The sequence below is a fragment of the Gymnoscopelus microlampas genome, assembly GCF_963454915.1.
Source record: "Gymnoscopelus microlampas genome assembly, chromosome: 17".
Classification (NCBI taxonomy): domain Eukaryota; kingdom Metazoa; phylum Chordata; class Actinopteri; order Myctophiformes; family Myctophidae; genus Gymnoscopelus; species Gymnoscopelus microlampas.
The window spans coordinates 30,642,813-30,658,362 of NC_139954.1; the positions used below are offsets into that span (position 1 = coordinate 30,642,813).

A 15,550-nucleotide genomic window follows, 5' to 3' on the forward strand; every position below is an offset into this window, starting at 1 on the left:
GTCCAGCATGTATTATATAGAGAGGTGGTTGGGTGGCTCTTTCTCAAGCCATGCAATGAGAATCAGCCACACATTGATAGCAGACATTTCCTGCTTGAGCTCATTAGGATGGAGTAGTGTGATGCCTTTAAAAGTTTGTCAGCGAAGGACCATGGGACACAGCAGATGGCAGAGCACATATGCTGTGAGTGTCTTTGGTCAGGTACGCTGATGAATTCTGTTTAGAGTTGGCCTACCTTTTTTTGAGAGTTTGGACACTCTTTATCCTCAAAGCTGACTGATAAGTGGAGTTCTGCCATAACAATTTGAAATAGAAGTGCTGGCCATAACATCTTTATATGAGAATAGGATAAATTTAAATAGCCCTGGACAGAGTCACCTCTCAGGGTGATACGTAGGATTCAAAGGTGCTGACCTAAGTGATATTTGCATCAAGGAAGGGCAGTGTGAAGTGTGCTGTTCTTTACTGATCTTGGAAAGAAAACCTTTTCTAATGGTTCAGTTATTGTAAGGGGAAAAAATGTACACTTCAATTCTGTGCTCAATTCTAGATTGTTTACAACTAGAGTCTCGGGGCGCTACGCGCCCCTCGCCCCTATCCGCTGCGCAGGGCTTTGTGTTTGTTGGTCCCTCCGTGTCCCTCTCTCTGTGTCTGTGTCGCTGCAGCACAGAGTGGCCAGTAGAGATGGGATTTATGGCTCTTTTAAGGGAGGCGGATCTTGGGGTCCGTTCCTTTCAAAGAGGCGTAAGTAAGTAATATATATATAATAATATACAACATATATATGTAGAAGATATATAAACGCGGCCCTAACCTTAGTAATATACATAATAATACATATGATTATAGTATATAATGTTATGATATATAACATTGTATTGCAATAATTATTGGGTGACAGCGTGGCTAATGGTGGCGAGCCAATAGATTAGCGTTGTTGTTGTTATTATGACTGGCCCCTAGCCGCTTATTTATTTTTATTTTTATTTATTCGCTTATTTTGGGGATACAAAATCATGGGAGAAAAAAAAAAACAGGGGGTTGGCGGACCCCCTTGGAGTCTTGGGACCCCCGCAAAACATCGCGAACCCCTTCGGACCCCCGCGAAACATTGTGGACCCCTTGGGGGTCCCTGTAGACCCTTGGGGGTCCCTGGAGACCCACAGACACGGCGAAGGAAAACTGTGAAGCCACAGCCTTCTGTGAACTGTGAAGCCACAGCCACGTATGCAAGAGGTTGCACATGAACTCTGCAGCCGCACTGAGGCGCTCCAACACAAACACTGTGACATTAAGCTTCACACAACAAACATCAGCACCACACTGCTGTTTGTCCAAAACACACAATATCTCCTCTCCCACCGACATCATGTGTTCATTTTTCGACAGCCGTACAGACTCCATTTGACACATTGTACCTCATTTATGCAGCTCGCACTGACTCACCCCTAAATCCACTCCAGGGTTTGAAAATAGCCACTTCACAAACGGGTAGCGTGCATCACCGTTCTAATGACCAAAACTCCACTGTGGGATTTTGCAAAGACCCACAAAAGTGTTCAGTAGTCTGTGTGTGTGTGTGCGTGTGTGCGTGTGTGCGTGTGTGTGTGTGTGTGTGTGTGTGTGTGTGTGTGTGTGTGTGTGTGTGTGTGTGTGTGTGTGTGTGTGTGTGTGTGTGTGGTGCGTGTTGCAAAGCATTGATTGTGAGCTTGTAGATCTGCTATTTTCAAATGGCTGAAATGTATATAGGGCTGAAGTGGTTAATATATGTTTTGAAATAATAATCAAAATCTACAAAGTAGATATTGTATCCCTGTTATACATTAGTATAATGTACACGTTCATTGCAACACGGTGTACCTCTCTGTCTCTCTCTCTCTCTCTCTCTCTCTCTCTCTCTTTCTCTCTCTCTCTGTCTCTATGTCTGGCACCGTGTCTGTCTCTGTGGAGGGAGCATGGTCGAGTGACCATCAGTTTGTATGGAGAGAGAGAGTAGGAAGAGTAGACAATGTTGCCATGTCCATTAATTGTAAGCGACTTGTAATCGACTTTGAGCGAGGAGGAATGGCAAATGCGTCGTCGAGGAAAATGAACAGACCGGATTGCTTATTTTTCTCGCGCAACCTGACAACGTCTTTGAGCCTCCAAGTAGACTGTAACGTGGTTGATAATGTTGTCTTTGGGATGTACATGGTGTGTAAATGACGGACATATTAGCGTGAGTATGGTGTGATAGAGACATGACCAAAGTCGTGTGTGTTGTTGTCGTGGAGAGATGTCAATGGCGGGTGCGTCGTGTTCGGTCGGGGTGCTTCGGTTTCTCGGCTGTGCTCACGCTAAGGGGAACGAAAGGGTGCCCCCTGTAATATGGTGAGTTTGTGCTGGCCGCAATTAATTATGCTCCGAGGAGGCAAATGTGTGGTGAGCAATGAAAAGTAGCCTACGCCACATGTAAATTAATCGTGCACGTTGTGGCTTGTCTTGTTAGTGACATGTGAGATGTTGTTGTTGTGTTTAGTCCGAAATAATGAATGAATGGGATGAATGATGACGGAAGTGAATGAGTGAATGATGACGGAAGATGAGACTTTTGTCTAATGTAATATAGGATGGCTGGGTTAAGCAGCCATCCAAACGAGGAAAAGAGATGACAAACAAAAAATACTGTTTATATCCATGTCTTATATCCACTTACTTAGGTGAATGAAGACTTTGAAGGAATTTTATTAAAATGCTTTGAGAGGTCGCAGTGACCTTGACCTTTGACCACCTATCTCTAATCAGTCCAAGTGGACGTTTGTGCCGAATATTATGAAATTCCCTCAAGGCATTCCTCAGATCGAAAGTGGTTAAAAGAGCATGGACAATGATGAGGAAATAATGATGTCAATGTCAATGACATTTCTGTTAATTTCATTCAGCTGTTTTTATACAGATGAATGGAAACGGTTCTACCGATTATCCAAAAATAATTGTATTTAGCGAAATAAATAATTGCGCTCAGGTGATTATGTATCGTTGTGAGTGGCCTAGACATCCCCTAATAACAATAGTATTGCATGCAGTACAATATCTACAGCTATGAAAGTAGTGCAGCATATGATACGTACAGGGCGGCAGTGGCTCAGGAGATAGAGAGGCCTCTTGGGAATTGGAAGGTTCCCGGTTCGATCCCATGCAGGCTCCCCCTGGGTTAGTGTCGAAGTGTACTTGACCAAGACACTGAGCAGGTTGGTGCCTTGCATGGTTTCCTCTGCCTTCAGTGTGAAAATGGGTGAATGTAATGCACAAGCGCTTTGGATAAAAGCACTATATAAATGCACCATGTATATGATTAGCAGTATCGCCACAACTGCCTGCCTCCCACTCCCTTATGCACATTCATTGTCTAACTTCCTTCAGACTTCTGTCATTCAAACTTCTCTGTAATCCACATAGTCTGATAGTTATTTCCCTTGTGTCAATCATATATCACCGTCAGTGAAAGGTTGCAAGGTTTCCTTTATCATCTTCCAGAACATTCATTTCAATTTTTTTTATACAAGGTAAATGAATAAATAACTAAGGGACTTGAACTCGACAAAATTAAACATTATTAGCGTTTCTCAAGCTTAATTCTATTTTTCCTGATCTGTTCATTTATAAACCTGATTGTCTGGAGGAAGAAGCTATTTAGCAATCTACGGCCAGTGGCTCTGTGGCTATGAAGCTAAGTTTGCCCTTTAACAGTCTATGGTTGGGGTGGTTAGACTCTTTGATTCACATCAACTGATGCACTCGGCTGTCCGCACGACCCTCTGCACGTATTGCAGAGGGTCCTTTGTTGTTGAGGTTAGTACTGTTTCCATACTAGGCAGTGATGCAGCCAGTCAGGATGCCATCAGTAGTACCTCTGTAGAAGGCCCGTAGGACCTTGGGGCCCATACCAAACTTCTTCTGTCGCCTGAGATAACAGAGGGGTTGCAGTACCTTCCTCAAAGTCGATGTGTACGTCCCAGGTCCGTTTTTCAGTGATGTGTATTATGCCAAAGCAGTAGCTGACCCTCTCTTCTGCACCACCATCAATGTAGGTGGGGTGTGCTGTCTGCTTGGCTTCCTGTAGCTCTTTGGTCCTGTCTTTGGACCTGGCATCATTGTGCCAGGTCTGTCTCATCATTGTCAGTGATCATGCCTATCACTGTAGTGCCATCAGCAAACTTAACCACTATGTTGGAGTTGTGCATGGCCATGCAATCGTGGTATACAGGAAGTAGAGAAGGGGGCTCAGAATCAAGCCGTGAGGGGCTCCTGTGTTGAGGTTCAAGTTTCTATGCTTGGTATCAAGTCTGGCGGGGACTAGAATGCTGAGCTGTAATATATAAACAGCATATCTCACAATCACATAATAGTTCCTTTTCTCCAGGTGGGAGAGGGCAGTGTGTAGTGTTGTGGCTATATGGTGTCATCTGTGGATCTGGTTCTCCAGTGGCGTTTCTGGCTATCCTGGCACCCTAGGTGAGATCACTAAGCCCATCTTTAAACATGAAGAGAGTCAACATTTGTGCAGTTAAAAAATATGAGATTGCAGTTTTTACAATCCTACAGTACATGAGAAATCACCTATTGTATAATAGAGTCATCTTGTGCTATGGTGTGCTAAGAATAGCTGCTGATTCTAATGTATTTAAAATTAGCACCCTATTCTCTGTGATTAAAGAATTGCATAAAATAAGGAATACAAAATATAATAATAAATTGGGAAAATATTATATTAACCCCCTTTAACATCCTACAGTACATGAGAAATCACCTACTTGATTGATCGATCGATTGATTGATTGATTGATTGATTGATTGATTGATTGATTGATTGAATACTTAATAGTCAGAAATGTAAACAGCACGAGGTACAGTCAGACATTTAGGCTAAAAGGATAACACAAAAAAAGAATTGAGTTTACCTCCCCTTGTGGTCTCTTGATAGATGCATTTCAGGCCTGTTTTTAAATAAGCCAGTGATTCACATTTTGTAAGGGATGGTGTCAGGGCATTCCACATTTTGGTGGCAGAGTAGTAGAATGAGAATTTCCCCGTGTTCTATATGGGTGGTACCAGAGCTATGGTGTCACTCCACTTTGGAGAAGTAGTTATAGGTATGAGGGTATTGAGGGCATCGAGGGCTATTGTATAATAGAGGCATGTTGTGCTATGGTGCCCATACTACCTCAATAGGCTATATGCTCAGCAGCCATGCTGGCTCTGTTCCATTTAGTGTAGCACAGTGGTTCTCAAACCGTTTAATTTCAAGGACCCCCATTACTCTGAGAGTGTACAAATGGAACCAAATGGACCCTTACCGGTCCGTTTGGTTCCATTTGTACACATGGGGAGTTACACACCCACAAGGGGCCATTTGGAATCCCCTCAAGGAACCATAAGGGTCCCTGGACCCCACTTTGGGACTCACTGGTGTAGCAGAGTGTTTCCAGTGAGCCAACATGCACAATATCAGCAACCTGACAGCAACCTGACAATATCAGCAAATTCTGGTCAAACCTTCTGTTTGACCAGAATAGAACGCAACCTTAATTTGCATAATTGGTAACACCTGTGAAGGAAGTAAGGAAGAGGCACAATTTATTTTCAATGTGGCTGCTGTGCATAGAGCCTATTGGCTCCTCTCCACACAAAGGAACAGCAGCTTGACTCTGTGTCCCTCTAGCCTGGGATCGATACCATTTTCGGTTTTCTGATCCGGTCGTCCAGGCTGAGCTTCTCAACTGATCCCTAAGGGAGATGCCAGCCACCCGCCTTAGAAACCCCATTTCAACTGCTGGTATCCACGATCTCGTTCTTTTGGTAGGAACCCACAGGTAGGAACGAACACTGACCAGTAGATTGAGAGCTTTACCTTCTGGCTCAGCTCTCTTTTCATCACAATGGTGCGGTACAGTAAATGCTATGCTGCTCCCGCTGATCTCATTCCCCCGGCTGATCTCATGCTCGACACCCCCCGAGCTACTTGAACTTCTTCAGTTGGGGTAAGAATCCTACCCTACCTGGAAGTGGTCAATGCTCCAGTTTCCTGCTGAGAACCATGGCCTCAGATTTAGAGATGCAGATCCTCATCCCAGCCGCTTCACACTCAGCTGTGAGAGTGAGAGCTGGACATAGTAGCAAATACAAAATATCGCAACTGAAAAGTGAGTTGAATTTTCCTTTACCAAGCGAGTGTTGTAAAGGTTGTTTTTTCCAAAAATGTACGAAAAGCATGTTAAAGTTCTGTAATCCATTCATTTATGGTCAAAAAGATCATGTTTTTAAAGTTACAAACTCCCATGATTTCACACTCCCCCCCCCCCCCCCACACACACACACACACACACACACACACACACACACACACACACACACACACACACACACACACACACACACACACACACACAATGAGCTGCCAGAAAAGTCAAAAGGTCTACCTGAGTTCATTGAGTGCTGGAAGCAGGCCTGGGGTATTGTGTAGCCATTTACAATTTGTTTCACGCGTGTGCATTCGCACTTGCACAACTGATCCGGTCCTCATGAAGTCACATTTTGCCCAGTCCATCTGCATTTGGCTTTTTGCTACCTTTATTTTGATTTGCTAGTAAAACAGAAGCTGGTTGCGTCTCAGCCATTCACAGTCTCAGACGACCGTCCTGTCCCCTGGGGCTATGGGATCCATACCTGTCGGCACCCTTGCACACCACGAGGCAGAGAGAGGCTGTGCCAAAGCAGCCAAATGTTTATGTTATTGCATTGCCTATTTCTCACCTCAAATGTTTGTAATGCACCGTCCGGCCATCATCTTGAATTATACTCGGAGCTGCCCTGTAGTGTCTCCATAATGAAAATAGGCTGTGTGGAGGAACATTGAGATGCGAATCACACAGGTGAATTATATCATGATTCATGATTATTCATCGGTGCAGTTATAGGTGAAAACACGAATCGGCCTGTTATAGCCATGAGGCTGATTTGAATTTTTTTATGTGGCATTTCTTCCTCGCATATAGTGGGAATGTGCGTGCAGAATTTCAGGGAAATTGCATGCTGTGATCATGATTTGAGGCATTTTGTTCCAAACGGAGCACTCCTGCAAACTTTGGAAGCCATTTTTAGCCAATCAGGATGGAATATGAAAAATCGGAAATACCGGTTTCGTTTAATGACTATAGAGATACTGTGTACCGATTTGCGTGAGGTTTGGACAAAATCTGTAGGAGTACTGTCAAAAAATGTGTTTTGGAAAAAGCGGCCTCCTGGTGGCGCTATAACAGGCCCATGTGAAAGATTTGGGGCAAAGGTTCTGAATTGGCATCCAGGGAATGTGTGTGCACAGTTTCGCTGCGTTCAAGCCAACGGTGTCGGAGATTAGCTGTTCACAGACGGACACACACCGACACACACACACACACACACACACACACACACACACACACACACACACACACACACACACACACACACACACACACACACACACACACACACACACACACGGACGGACGGACGGACAGGGTGCAAAATATACTCTCTCGCCATGCCTTTCGGCCTGGCGGAGACAATAAAGAATGATGCTGAGTAATATGCAAAGTAAAAGGCACGCACATTTTAGTGTGAAGTGTGTTGAATATAAATGTCTGTCTATTAGGCTCATGGCAGAGCTTCATCAGCAGTGATAATAAGCCAGGTGATCTGACTGACACTCTTCTTGATTACAGACACTCTAGTAACAGGAGGTAATTGCAAGTTATGAAGGCAGCTCCTATAGGTGTTGATAAAACACTGAATGCATGCATAAACCTCTCTCATTATAACTGCTCAGCTTTGGAACTGGCACGTTGGCACTGGCACATGTGTCTATGTGCCAGTTCCAACGCTGTTCAATGAAAGATATGCGTATCACCCCCATATGTTTGTATTACTTTGTAAGAAGTTTGCCATTTTTTTGCCGATATTCTGTGGAATCGTTCATTGTCGTGTTAATCACTGTAATGCTGTTGAATGGCATTACCAAATATCACTGCTGTGACATTGGGTGGAGGTACACTGCTTTGTATGCATGTGGAAAATGCATTCTGCCTTGTGTTGAGGAAAACGGAAGTTGTGCTGCCTGCTCTTGGCCATGACAGCTCTGATGAAAGGAGGGGTGGAGATTGGGTCGGTGTGGCGAGGTTACACTGGGACACATCTCTGTATTTCACCCTCACAGCCCTCTTAATACTGAATGACTCGCCAGAGGCCAGCTTGGATGTGAGGCTATTAGTGGGAAATAATTCCCCCCTCAGCTGCTAAAGTAAAGCTTGCTCAGGATCACGAAGAGTTAGGTTGAAATCATAGTGGCTGCCTTGCCAAACTAAAACAAAGGTTTCATCTGAATATGGCTGGGCTTAACATTGTTCCAAGGATCAGAGAACGGGGGTGCATCCCAAAGCCCTAAATGATAAACTGTCTTCAAGTCTAGATGAACATCTTTTAAAGAGTGTCTCCATAAACCCGTCCTTTTACTCCTGTACTCTTATTTCTCTTTTCAATTTAAGATAAGACCAGACTTGTCAGGGCATGATAGAAAGCTTATAAAAGTTTAAATATGCCCTGTAAACTTTGCTCAGTGCATTTGCAATTTGCCTCACATAGCCATAATCAACAGATGTAATCTTGTTGCTGCAGCTGGCTCATTCCTTTGTTTAAACTAATGAAGGCTTTTTAGTTGCCATTGTAATTATTCATGAATTGCCATGGACTGCATGCATAATAAACCTTTATTGGTATATTCTTTATTCTGATAAAAATGTATGTACAACTTTATCAGTGAAAATGTGTGCATTGTTTTTAATAAATGACATTTTAGATACAGACAAGGCTTCATACAACCAGACTTTAATCCTGCACTGTGATAGTCTTTTATTTGTGTTCATGAGATATTATGTGTTATCTTTAACAGTATTAACGGTATTTGATAGTAGTTCATATAATTTTGTTTCTTTCTTTTATAAACAGATATCAGATGTGTCTGTCAAATGTCTCATGCACTCTCTTTACTGTCATTTGGGAACAGGCGGCCTTTCTGCTCCAGTAGACAGATCATCTGTGAGACCCACAGTGCTGTTTTAACCTTGGCTAGAAAGGACGCAGCACCTTGGCTGAGTGGTGATGTCCCTTGAAAGCCTCTTCCCATATGTTGATGTATGACAGCCTCATTTTAAGTGATGTTTAGCTCTGTTGAGACTGCTGGAACACACGGTAGGGTTGCTTTGTCAATATGGAGGAGCTTTTTCTCAGTGACATATCTGATAGGCCATGGCCAAAGGGACTTCTTAGGATGAGTTTGTACTATTACGTTTCTCCAACCCGAATCACTCAAACTGCACTTTTTAAGTTGGTATTTTTTTTTAATAATCCTTAAGCCTCTGATAGCTTTGTTTTAAGGACAAAATAGACCAAGACAGCCGACAACAGTGGGGTTACAGCGGCATGGGCGGCAGTGATCGCTTCCAAACAATTCCAAATCTCCCGACACAGCACTCACTGCAGCGATGGATCGCCTCCTCGTTTGCACAACAATAACAAGATTAAGTTCTCTGTGTGGAAAACGACACTGCCCCACGTCCCTTTTCCTACACAGCTGTCCACTGATTGGCTTGAAATTCGCCTACTACAGGCGAATCATCAACAAACTTTTTGGAATCAGCCAAATCGCAACCACTTCTGTGAGGTCAGACCACTGCCGAAAATATTCACACACCATCGCTCTGGAGCCCTGCTGTTTTTAGCCAACCACCAGGTTGTTTATTTCAAGCTTTGAAGAGATACTTGTTGATTTTTAATCTAAATCCCATTCTTCTGATATGAGGAGAGCATAGTGGGGGAAAAAGAATACCTCATGTATTCAGTGCAATTCTTAGCAAAATGCAGAATTAACATCAAATGCATTGTTTTGCATTTGACGTATACGTGATGATATACTGTAGTATGTATAGTTTTGGTAGGTATGGAGAAGGCGGTTGTGTCTTCCTGGAATGTATCGTTGATCCTCCTGAAGTCGAGGTGTAAACTGGAAAGGTGTGATCTGCGGAGCACAGATCTCCGCCAGGCATTGCTTTTAAAACAAGCTTAAATCAACTGCGTGTTCTTACTTGATTCAGTGCTTGAACTTGTTGGAATGGGCAGCGATTATAGCAGGGCATTATCTTTTTGTAGGCTACAGAGGTTTAAAACTCAATTTAATTAATAATGGTTGATTGATTGATTGGAATACTTTATTAACAGTTTGCAAAGACAAGCACAGGGAAGTACAGTTCAACACAAGGTCTGTTAAGAGGATTTTACACCCAAGAAAGCATATGGCTTGTTTCCATTGGGGTCCTTTGTGGAAGGCAAATTTGGGCATGGATGACAGCATTCGGTAGCCTCTTCAGAGACAGTCTATAAATTGATGTGAATGGTGGTTGAAACGGGCTGAAACCTTGCCTAAATATGGCATCATACACTAGCTACATCCACATGAAGCCATGCAATACAGGATTTCATTGAACTACGTGACATGGTTCTGTTCACACGGGATACTCGACAAACATTCAATTTTTGAGACTGTACCACAAAATGCGGGAAGGGAAGTCAGCCAAGCTTTAACTAACGGTGTGTCTGTTCAGTGCAGTGCTGCAGTCTCTCCATATCTGTTGCCAGCTTTCCATACATGTCCCGGCTTGCCACGCCACGCTACTTTCATCTACTTGGTTTGCTTTGCATTTCCACTTTACTGTAAGATACAAAATACAAATCTAAAATATCTTGTGACCCGCAAGCTTCCATGGAGTCTTTCTCATTGAGCTATGGTCTGTCCATAGCTCAATGGACATGGCTCAGCGTTATACATCACCATTTAGTATTGCCTCAGCCCTGCTCAGCCTGCTTAGAGTACCTCCAAGTATCTCCAAGTACTAATGGAAAGGCAAAAATTGATCGTATAGCCGTGGCATGCCGAGCCGGGACTATGCAATCGAAAAGGGCCATCTGTCTATTTATGTTGCAGGCCACGTGCACACGCGCATGTGTTGTTGTGTGGGTGTGTGCATCAGTCAACAGTGCTCTGGGCTTTTGTCTCTGTGCATTGTGTTGGTTGCTGTCTGTCTGTCTGAGGAACTGTAACACTTGTGTTGAAAAAGCAAGCACACAATTTATGATCTAAACTAAAGGTAGAGTCATTGACATCACCACCCACATACACAGACCTGTACGTGTGGCAAATACATTTTTAAAGCATTTGTAATGCTTGATGGGGGCATCGTGGGCCTTTCCTTCTTTTTAAAGTCTGGAGGGATGGTATTGTATTGGTCTGTGGTAATGTGGTAACAAAAATATCAAATAACGTAGTTGTTGATGGATTGTTAAACAATTCGGGGAGTTATTTCTTTGGCGTACTGGCAATTTGCACAAAAGGTTTGCCGCCAGTAGGGTCCAGCAGTTTCCGATACTAGCTAAGGCTCCTGCATTCACAGACAGACATACGGGGTGAAAATGTAATCTCTCTACATCTGTGTTGATGATCTAATTGAGTCCCCCTAGTGTGTGCTACTTTACCCTAGATTTTTGCACAATGGATCATTACATCAATCCTTTGTATTATCTTTTCCCTTATTTTGGCAGTAGCCTACTCATAATAATCCGCATTTCCAAGACACTCATTGTTTACGGTAGAACTGTGTTCATTAGACTGTTTCAGAAATGGAAGTTACTGTATTTTTGAAAATAAAATGCATAATTTGAAACTCTCGAAGCTCATTCAAAATAATGGTGCCTGGATGTGTTTGTATTCTGAAGTCTGTCTAATTAGGGGTTCAAGCCCAAAGGGTTGAAACCCTATTGTTTTCCTGCTTATTTTCTTTCCATCTGTAGTGGTTTTAATGTGAGATTGTAAATTGTAGAGACATAAGATTTCCACCAATAATTGGAAGTTGCGTCCATTACTTGCACAACAAGTATGACCCCAATTGGCCTAATGGCGGTACTATAATCAAAGGCCGATTTTGAGAAATCATAACTCCTATGCCGTAAGATACTAGCTACAGACAGCCATATCCTCACTCTACAAATTTGACATCTCATAAACCATAAGTCTCATTGCTACCAAGTTTGCTGTGGGTTATTATTGGACCAAGCATATCAAAAATGAAATAAAACTTCCAAAGGACATGCCAATACATAAATAAACCAAAGTCGACTCAACAATCATTAGGCCAATCATCACAAAACTCAGATGTCTACATGAGTACCTGAAACATACCTTAAATGTGGCCTGGCACACATGGCCGTAAATAAATGAGTGTTTGTTCAATCATCATAAAACCTTTTAGTTATCTTTAATACAGATGTCCAAAGTCGTAAAGTCTCTAGACCCCCCACAGCATCTGCGTTGGCTATTTATTAATTGATAATTATTGCATTTGTGTGTTTTATTTGCTTATGACTGAGGTTGCTTTGCTGTCGGCTTCAATGTACAGTATGAGGGACAAACTCTTTGCTCATACTGTAATTTGTAAAAACAGGAAAATAGAGAAATCCTTTTTAATGGAAACATTTCAAATGGCGTGTGGATCTCCTTTGAAATCCTGAGATTAAACTTCAAATCCTTTATTAAGTGACACTTTCCAGTCCTTCCTATTGGTTAGTGGGTATATTTTCTGTATATTAGAATCAACATCTGGTTTCATTACTTGGTAAGCTTAGCTGCTCACCACAATATTGCATTTTAGACTGTGAAATGTAGACATGAATGATATTATATTGAGTGTGCAGTATGTTTGGCTTTTTATGAACTGTTGTTTTGGGAAATAGAAGAAGATAAGGATAATTGATGTCACTTCTGGCATCAGTTATGTAATATGCAAGAAAATGTTTCGAAAAAGATGATATAGCGTACTTAACTATTGATTTGAATTTGATGACATGTACCCAATGACACCCCTTTTTAGCTCAAGCCTGGAAAATAAAAGAGCAATTTCAATGTATTTTTTGACTCAGTGGCTGATTTCAGTCAAATATTTAATCTGTTTTCACATTTCCACACAAAAGTTACAGTACAATTGTGATGTTGTTTTTTCTTTTTCTTTTCTTTTATTACATGATGGCCACAGCGACAGTTAGTGACATACTGTACCGCCCATTAGGAGAAAACAATTAGGGACAAGCAGTGGAAATGAATGTCTTTGTTCATGCAGTGAGAAATTATGACATTAATTTAATCTCTGGGCTTCTGGAAATTTTAATTTCACTGGGTTTGTGAGGTGATACATACAGTAAGGAGCTGGTAGGTAGCTGTAAGGACAGAGTGATTGCTTGGGAATAACTTTGATGCTTCATCCTCTGTCTCTATGTCTCTTTCTCATCCTCTCTCTTTCTCCATTTCTCTGTCCAGAGAAAGGTTTTTTGTGCTTTTATTCCTTGGATTTCATTTCAAGGTTTCTATGCTTTCATTCAATGTCCCAACTCCCCGCTGAAGCAATTTTGAATCAATCATTGTGTGTCCTTTGTTTCCTTTTCAGTTGGGAACCCAAATTGACACACATGAAAGCGGCCAGTTCATAGTATAATGCATGTGGAAATGTTCTATCTGCTATACAATTTACCTGCAGATGTTTTAATGTAGTCCTGCCAATTTTCTTTCTCACATATTTTTTTTCCCCTTTCTTTTACATCTATGGTTGGCAATATTAATATTATTATTAACGGCATGAACTATGATTTAAAGCCAGATTCAGCTTAAGCGGCAATCAAAGTGGTTAAAAACAAGAACATTGTGTATTAAAAAGCTGCATATTGATCCAAACATTTTAAGCAGCTAGCCTCCTGCTTTGAGTGAGAGCTTTGGATTTTGGTGCGCTCTCATTTACTGAGAAGATCCAGTAGCATCAGCTGTCAGATTTTCATGGTACAGGCACAGCATACCAATGCAAAAATACCTCCTCTGTAAATCCTCTGTGTTAATATAACTGGTAGTGTAAAAATGGTCCCAAATGGCCCATAATTACAATCTCAGAGTTAAATTAGGATTTACTGTGTACTTTTAGGATGAGCATTCTTTTGTGAGAACTCATTAAATTATTCTTTATGAAGGACTTATCTACCGCCTGGTTATTAAGTGTTTTAGATTTTTGTTTCTTCCAATATGCCATTGTTTGTATCATCCATTCATTGCTTTTTCATTTATCTGATTAGAAACAAAACCTCCATAGCACATAGCTCAATTCACACGTTTAGCATGTGAGAAAAACATCTCTCTCTCTCTCTCTCTTTTTTCAGGTGAGCTTCTTCGAGTATGTCCGCAGGGAAACACATGTTGCACCCAAGAGATGGAGGACACGTTTGGCCAGCAGAGCAAGCAGGAGTTTGAGAATCTGGTCGATGAAACCAGTCACGAATTGCGGAGTACCTTCGTTTCCAGACATAAAAAGTTTGATGGTAAGTTATGTCTGAGGATTAATTTTCCCATGTATATTCAAAGAATTGAGGTAGTATGTATTAATTTGAGGTGGCTTACTGTTCTGAGCTGTCTGCCCTCAAATGGCAACAGGGATTGAAAATCCCATTAATGTGCCTTGGAGTGAAGCAACCTCTTGGCAGTGGATTAGACAAACATGGCTCTTTGCACAGCAGATTGACAGCTCGAGCAGGAGTGAGTAGTACGAGTCTGCATTATTAAGGATGCTTGCATGGTCTTGTGCTGCGTATGATCCAGTCTTAACACCATAGTGACTTTCTTGACCACCACACCTCCACTAGGCTTCTACTTTTGGAGATGAGTCATTACAGTACCAAGCCAAGCATCTCCCTCCGCCTCCTCTGTTTTCTCTCTCAATGTCTTACTTCATGGAGTCAGCTCCTTCCAGTTACAGTTTAATGAGCAATAATAATCCCTCAAGCTTTTCCAGTGGACCCTGCTGTGTGGGCAGCAGCTACTGTACCTGTCACAAAGGACAATAGCAATGGTAGAGGAACTGAAACAGGGGAAATTATGTAAAACAGAATACCCAACTTTCCCTGTTGTCAGATGTTTTGTGCAGAACACAGTGTAAAATATGGTCTGTCTTGGAGAAACCCTGAACAGAACGCTTGAGTCGATCGTGTCTCTGCTCTTTTACCTTCTGCTAACTGAAAGCAGACACTGGTAATGAGAGATACAATATGTGTTAATTTGTCTTTTGTCCGACTTTGTATGACATTTTTGATTGCCTCATAATACCTTTTTAATACATAAAAGGTGGTGTGGGAACTAATAAAAAGGCAATTTTCCCCTAAAAATACTAACAAAAGTATGTTGAAGTCTAATAGTATATCTGGCATGGCCCGACTCATATCACTGCCTATTTATTTTTAGCTGTGGCAGATTCGTCTGGTTTCCAGGCTAGTATAGTATAGTATAGTATAGTATTGTATTGTATAGTAGAGTATAGTAGAGCAGTGTCTTTATATTGCATATAAAATAATTAACCCCAATTACTGAATCCCCATTTAAATGAGATCTTGCCACCC

The 15,550-nt window shown here is 41.9% G+C and overlaps 1 protein-coding gene across 1 annotated transcript in view; it reads left to right on the plus strand.

Annotated features, from left to right (window-relative positions):
- Nucleotides 1-15,550, plus strand: part of LOC311064753 (glypican-6-like) — a 140,364-nt gene that overhangs the window by 14,463 nt on the left and 110,351 nt on the right. Inside the window, exon 2 of the mRNA XM_084084685.1 lies at nucleotides 14,321-14,479. Within this exon, the coding sequence (XP_083940811.1) occupies nucleotides 14,321-14,479 (159 nt within the window). The remainder of the gene's footprint in view (nucleotides 1-14,320; nucleotides 14,480-15,550) is intronic.